Here is an 8,434-nt window from a genome sequence, read left to right on the forward strand (position 1 = left end):
AGCTGGGATTACAGGCACGCGCCACCATGCCCAGCTAATTTTTTGTATTTTTAGTAGAGACGGGGTTTCACCGTGTTGACCAGGATGGTCTCGATCTCTTGACCTTGTGATCCACCCACCTCCGCCTCACAAAGTGCTGGGATTACAGGCTTGAGCCACCGCGCCCGGCCCTATTTCCTTCTCTTTTTGTTTATTTATTTATTTATAAGATGGAGTCTCACTCTTTTGCCCAGGCTAGAGTACAGTGGTGCGATCTCAGCTCACTGCAACCTCTGCCTCCCGGATTTAGGCAACTCTTCCACCTCAGCCTCCTGAGTAGCTGGGATTACAGGCGCATGCCACCATGCCTGCCTAATTTTTGTATTTTTAGTAGAGATGGGCTTTTGCCATGCTGGCCAGGCTGGTCTTGAACTCCTGGCTTCAAGTGATCCACCTGCCTCGGCCTCCCAAAGTGCTGGGATTACAGGCATAAACCACTGAGCCCAGCCCTCATTTATTTAATACAGAGTCTCACTCTGTCACCCAGGCTGGAGTTAGTGGCACGATCTCAGCTCACTGCAATCTCTGTCTCCTAGGTTCAAGCGATTCTCCTGCCTTAGCCTCCCGAGTAGCTGGGATTACAGATGCGCGCCACCATGTTTGGTTAATTTTTATAGAGATGGGGCTTCACCATGTTGCAGGCTGGTTGAACTCTTTACCTCAAGTGATCCACCCGCCTTGGCCTCCCAAAGTGCTAGGATTACAGGCAAGAGCCACTGTACCCGGCTCTTGCCTTCAATATTTATATGGTCTTTGTTCTGTGCCAGACTCTGTGCTGGGCCCTAAAAAAACAGAAATGAGATCATCTTTACCCTCAGAGACATTCGTCTGCTATAATATTTTATACACATACACACACACATATATAATAAAGGGACGAATAATGAGCTATGAAAACAGAAGAAATGGGGAAGGGTGCAAAAGGATATCACAGAGATAGCACAAAGCTGTGCCCCCCAAACTCAGGAAAAGATAATTAAGCATAAAGCTGGGTCCTATAACTCAGGAAAAGATAATTAACATTTTTTATTGAGAATATGTTAAGCATGAGAAAATACGCACATGCCATCTCATTTAATCTTGAAATGTTAGAGCTAGATAAAATAATTTATGAAAAATGCTTAATCATAGTTGGAGTACAACAAATATTACTATTAGCATTAATTAAAAAATTATTTGCACATGATTGGAACATCTGCAAAGAAAGACACATGAATGACAAGGCTATATGCTTTGGCCCAAAGTCATATAATTAGTAGCAAAGCTGGTATGTTAAGTCCTATTTCAAAAATGTCCAATTCATTCATAAGCTTCAAACTTTTTAGCTTAGGAAACCTAATGATTTGAATCTTGCTCCCTTGTCTGACCTAATCCTCAAAAAACACTGCAGCCACACCAAGCTACTTGAAGAACCCTGGGTAAATCATTCTGTATCATAATAACATTTACATTAAAAAAGACAGTTCTCTTAAAGTGGACGTTGCATGCTTACATGACTACACGAATTCTAAAAACTCAGCTCAAACATCACTTATGCAGGAAGACTGCTCTTCTCATACCTACTGCTTCTGTTTCAGATGTCTTCCTCAATGCTCCTATAGTTTCTATTTTAATACCTTCACGTAATTGCTAGTTTGCCAGTCTATTATGAACAATATTTGAAAGCAGAGATTATTATTTTATTTTTTCCTGAGATGGAGTCTTGCTCTGTCACCCAGGCTGGAGTACAGTGGCCCAATCCTAGCTCACTGCAACCTCCACCTTCTGGGTTCAAGCGATTCTCCTGCCTCAGCCTCCTGAGTTGCTGAGATTACAGGTGCCTGCCACCACACCCAGCTAATTTTTCTATTTTTAGTAGGGACAGGGTTTCACCATATCGGTTAGGCTGGTCTTGAACTCTTGACCTCGTGATCTGCCCGCCTCAGCCTCCCAAAGTGCTGGTATTACAGTTGTGAGCAAGTAAGCCACCATGCGATCATTTGTTATTTGACTTTATTTTCCCAGTGACTTAATTTGGAATGTATTTTGAAGTTAAAAGCCAATGAGTCTGGCTTCTGATTGGACAAAGGAAAGAAAAAAGAGGAATTAAGAATAATTCTTGATTTTTGGCTTGAACAAGTGAATAAATGGTTGTACCATTACATGAAACAGGAAAGCCGGAGATATTTATTGGAAATAAATTTAATGGAGAGGTCAAATGAGCAGTCTTAATTTCAGGGAGAAAAGTACCCGGCTAGATATATAAATTAAGGTGTTATAAGCACACAGATGACATCTAAATCCCTGGGAATGGGGAATGGGTATTACCCAGGGAGACTGAACAGGTATTACCCAGGGAGACTGAACAAAGTCTAGCACTGTAATATTTTAGTGTGAGAAGGAGCAAAGGAAAAAGGAGGAAAACTAGAACCTGCTGGGTTATATTCCCAGCAAGTTCAAGTATTTAGGGCCAGGCGCAGTGGCTCGCATCTGTAATTCCAGCACTTTGGGAGGCCGAGGCAGACAGATCACTAGAGGCCAGGAGTTCAGGACCAGCTTGGCCAACCTTGTCTTTACCAAAAAATAAAAATAAATAATAAAAAAAAATAAGTATGGTATTTAGGAAGCTAAATAAACAAGTGTTTTAAGAAGTGGGGAGGGCTAGGCTGGGTGTGGTGGCTCACGCCTGTAATCCCTAGCACTTTGGGAGGCCGAGGCAGGTGGATCACCTGAGGTCGGGAGTTCGAGACCAGTCTGACCAATGTAGAGAAACCACATCTCTACTAAAAATACAAAATTAGCTGGGCATGGTGGCGCATGCCTGTAATCCCAGCTTGGGAGGCTGAGGTAGGAGAATCACTTGAACCCGGGAGGCAGAGGTTGCGGTGAGCTGAGATCATGCCATTGCACCATTCCAGTCTGGGCAAGAAGAGGGAAACTGTCTCAAAAAAGAAAAAGAAAGAAAGGAGGACAGCTCACAGTGTAGCAAGTGCTCCAAAATATAAGGAAGCCAAAAGGGCAACCACTAGATACGGTAACATCAAAGTCACTGGACACTCTGGCAATTTTAGCAGAGTATAAAAGATAGAAGCCAGATTGGAGTGTGCCAAGGAGGGAACAGGATGTAAGAAAGCACAGACACTGAGACAATACTCTGTATAAGTTTTGCTGTGAAGAGGCAAAGAAAATGGCACAGCATATGGAAGGGAGGCAAGGGATCATCACAGTGGGGATAACTGCAGAAACAAGTGCTTATGTTACAACTTTACACTCCACTGAAATTAGTTTTCTCAAACTATATTAATTTCTTAAAAGGAGAAAGTCCTATTTTCTAGCTTCTCTCTGTATCATAGTGTCAGAGGCGTTTGAACCACAGCAACTCTATCCTTGGTAGGGGTTTGGTAACATAAGGCCAAGACTGGCTGGCCTACATTCCCAGTAAGTTAAGGTAGTCTTAATCACAGAGTGAAACAGGAGATTGACACAAAATACAGGTCACAAAAACTTGCTAATAGGATGTAATAAAGAAGCTGGCTGAAACCCACCAAAACTAAGATGGCAACAACAGTAACCTCTGGTTGTCCTTACTGCTACATTCCCACCAGAGCCCTAACAGTTTACAGATGCCATGGCAATGTCAGGAAGTTACCCTATACAGTCTAAAATGGGCAGCATGAATAATCCACTTCTTGTTGAGGACATAATCAAGAAATAACCATAAAAATGGGCAACAGACTGGCTGGGTACAGGGGCTCACACCTGTAATTTTCAGTGGGCAGATCAGATGGGAGGAGGAAACATCATTTATTCTACAGAAGAGACTGGGGACAATTAGTATTTAAAGTTTATTTTCACAAAATAAAATAATAAAAGCCCACGATGTTTTAAATGCTTCTTATATAAGATGTGATAATTAATAGAGTTCATCTGTTATCATGTATGTGGTAGTAAAGTTTAAAAATTTGCAATTTTCCAAAAACAAAAGCAAAAATTAGTGTCAGAAAATTTTTTTTTTTTTTTTGGTTTTGTTTTTTTTTTGGGGACAGAGTTTCGCTCTTGTTACCCAGGCTGGAGTGCAATGGCGCGATCTCGGCTCACCGCAACCTCCGCCTCCTGGGTTCAGGCAATTCTCCTGCCTCAGCCTCCTGAGTAGCTGGGATTACAGGCACGCGCCACCATGCCCAGCTAATTTTTTATTTTTAGTAGAGACAGGGTTTCACCGTGTTGACCAGGATGGTCTCGATCTCTTGACCTCGTGATCCACCCGCCTCGGCCTCCCAAAGTGCTGGGATTACAGGCTTGAGCCACCGCGCCCGGCAAGTGTCAGAAAATTTAAGAGTGTAATGATATGCCCTGTAGTCCATTTCTTCATTCTTAACAGAAAAGCCAAAATTTAAACATTTTACTCAATAGCTTAATATTCCTCAAAGGTTTCTCACCATCTAAAGGAAAAAACTAATCGTTTCTTAATATATAAGGCCCTCCATGAGCCAGCCTCTAGCTTTTTCCCCAACTTGATTTCCCATCACAGCTCCTTATACCCATCTTATGCTCTAGCCCAATTTTTTCCAAAACGTGTTCCAGGGATACCAGTTCAAGACTCATCACAGAAAAAGGGTCCATGGTCAAACATATTTTTACACATTTTGCAAATTACTGCTGAACACATCTCAATCTCAGAAACTTAGACTATTATGGGCTGGGTGCAGTGGCTCACATTTATAATCCCAACACTTTGAGGAGCTGAGTTGGGAGGATCACTTGATCCTACCAGTCCAAGTTTACCCTGGGCAACATGGCAGGACCCCATCTCCAAAAAAAAAAAAAAAAAAAAAAAATTAGACTATCATGTACATTATGAAATGCAGCAATGCAGCATTCCCCAAACATATTTGATCACAGAATCATTTTGGTGTAACGCCTATTTTGTTTGAGAATATATTTCAAAAAAGCTTCTCCTAGGCTGGCTGCAGTGGCTCACGCCTGCAATCCCAGCACTTTAGGAGGCTGAGGCCAGCGGATCACCTCAGGTCAGGATTTAAGACCAGTGGCCAACATGGTGAAACCCCGTCTCTACTAAAAATACAAATATTAGCCGGGCGTACTAAAAATAAAAATATTAGCCAGGCGTGGTGGTGGGCACCTGTAATCCCAGCTACTCGGGAGGCTGAGTGAGGAGAATCCCTTGAACTCGGGAGGACGTTGCAGTGAGCCAAGATCGCGCTGTTGCACTCCTGCCTGGGCGACAAGAGAGAGAGACTGTTTCCAAATAATAATAATAATAATAAAAGCTTCTCTGGCCATACTTAATGATTGCAATGCTTAGTACTGGCCATTCCGTTTCTGTGTCTTTGCAAGTATTCCTTCTGGTAGTATGGCTCCTTTAGTCGGGTTGGTGAGAGCCTTTCAAATAAAAGCAAATTCCAGGTCGGCGCGGTGGCTCACCAAACAGAGTGGATCGCTTGAGGCAAGGAGTTCAAGGGTTTGTGAGGGCCTTGCACGTAAAAGCAAATTCCAGGTGGTGGCTCACCAAAGAGGGCGGATTGCTTGAGGCCAGGAAGGTGTTCAAGATCAGCCTGGCCAACATTGTGAAACCAGGTCTCTACTACAATTACAAAAATTAGCCAGGTGTGGTGGCACATGCCTATAATCACAGCTATCTCGGGAAGCTGAGGCACCAGAATTGCTTGAACCCAGGAGGCAGAGGTTGCAAATGACCAGAGATTGCCACTATACTCCACTCTGAGCGACAGAATGAGAACTTGTCTCAAAAAAAAAAAAAAAAAATTCACCTAATTCCATGGAGAGTTACATCTTTCTGCAGCTTTACTATTAGAACTGAAGAAGTTCCGCGAACTGGACAATAAATTTTTTTTTTTAATAGTAAAAAGTCGATATAATTAACATTCCATTTTAAATGAATTCAAGTATATCAACATAAACATATGCCAAAACATAGCTTTGATGCCAAATATCACGTGTTCTGGTTCACACACTGTTCATATATTGCCCCAAAAAACTGAAATACGATCCAATGGCAGATCCGCCTGCAAGGTAAGTGATAGTTTTCACCGATTTAAGCTTTATGTTCATCAGATTAATTGCTCACAATAGGACCACCTACAAAAATTCTTCTCTTTATTCCTTCGTCTTGTCTTTACAAAGAGGACTTTCAAGCCCAGTGTTTCCAAACAGTACCTTTTCTAAGAGGAGCTGCTTTAAGAATTTGTTACTAAACATGCTTCTTGTATACTCTGGAGCAAACTCTCATATCAGCTATTTGAAAACACAAGAGGATTTTAAGTTGACCTAAGAGAAACAAGAGCTACTTGATGTGAGACGCTATGTCACTTAAGTGTGATAGCTGTCACGACTTCGGAGTCCGAGTAACTTGGAAGACAGCCTCTCTGGGGAATGGCACACACTTTTTTTTCTCTGTAGTCATTTCGGCTTCACTGAATACCTCAATGGTAGAGAACACATTGGGCCTACCCCTTTCCAGGCGCAGCCGATATAGAAAAAATCCGCAAAGGGTACAGAGGGGTTGGGGAGCTGAGGCCCCACCAGGAGAAGGGCCGGCCGAACCAGGGATCGCCTGAGACCAACTTGGGTCCCTCCAAGGGACACCACGGGAGGAGACCTGGAGGAGAGTCTAACCTGAGACGCCGCGGGCGTTTGCTATAGCGGGAACCAGCTTGGGGGCTGAGAGCAGCCAAGGCATGACGGCCTAGCTCGCGCGCCGGGAAGACGAGAGGCTAACGGCCCGGAAAGGTGCCACCTGCTTCGCCGCGTCGCCAGGAAACCGGACCAGCCGCCCCTCCCCTTCCGGCGGGCGCCGCTCGAGGGCCTTCCTTGAGCGGCGGCGCAGAATGTGACGTCATGCCCGGGGCTGGGACCGCCCCTACAGCCCCACGCCCCTTTTTAGGTCCGGGGGTTAAACTCTACTCAGTGCAGGCAGCAGCAGAATGTGCTCTTGGACGTGGCTGCCTGGAAGGGCTGCTATCTCTCGCCTCTTTGAAGGCGCCCATGTCGAGGGTTACCCCCTCCAGGGAGCTGGTTCCTAGTTAAGAATATCAGAATGTGTACGCAGAGAGGCAGGCAACAGCACGAACAGCCACGCTTCTAGAATGTTCTAGGGAGCGCGCAGGAGCAGCGCAGAGCGAGTAGGAAGGGGCAAGCGGAGGACCCGGGGTCACGAGACCGTTGGGTGGGAGGAGCCAGCGGTCGGGGAGGTTCTAGTCTGTTCTGCCTCGCGGCAGACGCCCCCTTCTGCGCGGTCACGCCGAGCCAGCGCCTCGGCCTGGAAGCGGGCCGCAGACCCTTAGTTTCGTCCACCGCCTGACGACCATGGACCCCCGAAAAGTCAACGAGCTTCGGGCTTTTGTGAAGATGTGTAAGCAGGATCCAAGCGTTCTGCACACAGAAGAAATGCGCTTCCTGAGGGAATGGGTGGAGAGGTGAGACCCGGGCCTCAGGACCGTTGTGGGGGGGAACACGGCCCCAAGGAAAGCTGGGCCGGAACTGGTGCAGGCTGGCAGGTGAGGCGGGGTCGCCGTCCCTTCGTGGCTCGCTTTTTGCCCTGGAAAGGGAGGCAACTTCGAGGGGCCGTAGAGGATCGCGAGCCTTGGGTGGTACGGGAGCCGCGGGCAGCAGGAGGCAGAGCTGGATTCCTTGCACGCTGAGGTTTCCACAGGGGTGTTTCTTGGGCGAAATACAAAAACACAGGACTGCGGATCCGTGGACACTGGAGATGCGAGGAGTGAGAACTGCAAGACTTAGCTTTTGCGTGGGGTCGTTTTTCTTTTTAGTCTCGTGTGCCCTGCTCAGGTCTCACTGGTACATAGTAGTTCCTTTACGCACTATCCCTTTAAATCGTGTTATAATAATGTAACACTAGTAAGTTATGTCATAAAATTATTTAGTAAGAATAAAAATGATAACTGTAAAAATGATTGTCTCTACCTTACAGCGCTTCTGACTGCGTAGGATTATCTTGAGAAACACTTATTATACCCCCGTTACTTGGCATTGGTATCACTCCAAACACTTTTGAGAAAGATGATTTTTTTTCAAGGCCTGGCATGTTTCCAGGATATATTCTTGTCTTTAACTCGACAGAACTTCGCTACGTGCAAGGAGTTAATTGACTAGGCATCGTGCCGGGTGCTAGGAAACAGTACAAGTATTTTCTATTTAGGGATACAGACGAATAAATACAAAAGTTCGTTTTGATATTTACTATATAGTAGAAATTAGCATTTTACGTATTGAAGGAGCACTGGAGAGAGAAAAAGTGAGAGGGAAGTCTTTCCTAAGATGACTTTTAAAACTTATTACTCGCCTGTAATCCCAGCACTTTCGGAGGCCGAGGCGGGTGGATCACGAGGTCAAGAGATCGAGACCATCCTGGTCAACA

At 45.2% G+C, this 8,434-nt stretch overlaps 2 protein-coding genes across 3 annotated transcripts in view; one reads left to right on the plus strand and one right to left on the minus strand.

The window, feature by feature from the left end:
• The window catches only part of XPNPEP3 (X-prolyl aminopeptidase 3), a 62,296-nt gene extending 55,431 nt beyond the window's left edge, over window positions 1-6,865 (minus strand). For both annotated transcript variants that reach the window (XM_017510365.2, XM_017510368.2), the window contains exon 1: window positions 6,676-6,865. In XM_017510365.2, coding sequence (XP_017365854.1) covers window positions 6,676-6,739 — 64 coding nt within the window. In that variant the 5' untranslated portion in view covers window positions 6,740-6,865. The remainder of the gene's footprint in view (window positions 1-6,675) is intronic.
• Window positions 6,866-6,902: 37 nt separating this feature from the next.
• ST13 (ST13 Hsp70 interacting protein) overlaps window positions 6,903-8,434 on the plus strand; it is a 30,262-nt gene continuing 28,730 nt past the window's right edge. The window contains exon 1 of the mRNA XM_037731998.1: window positions 6,903-7,475. Coding sequence (XP_037587926.1) covers window positions 7,366-7,475 — 110 coding nt within the window. The 5' untranslated portion in view covers window positions 6,903-7,365. The remainder of the gene's footprint in view (window positions 7,476-8,434) is intronic.

Source organism: Cebus imitator, unplaced genomic scaffold (genome assembly GCF_001604975.1).
Source record: "Cebus imitator isolate Cc_AM_T3 unplaced genomic scaffold, Cebus_imitator-1.0 Scaffold435, whole genome shotgun sequence".
In the NCBI taxonomy this organism is placed as follows: Eukaryota; Metazoa; Chordata; class Mammalia; order Primates; family Cebidae; genus Cebus; species Cebus imitator.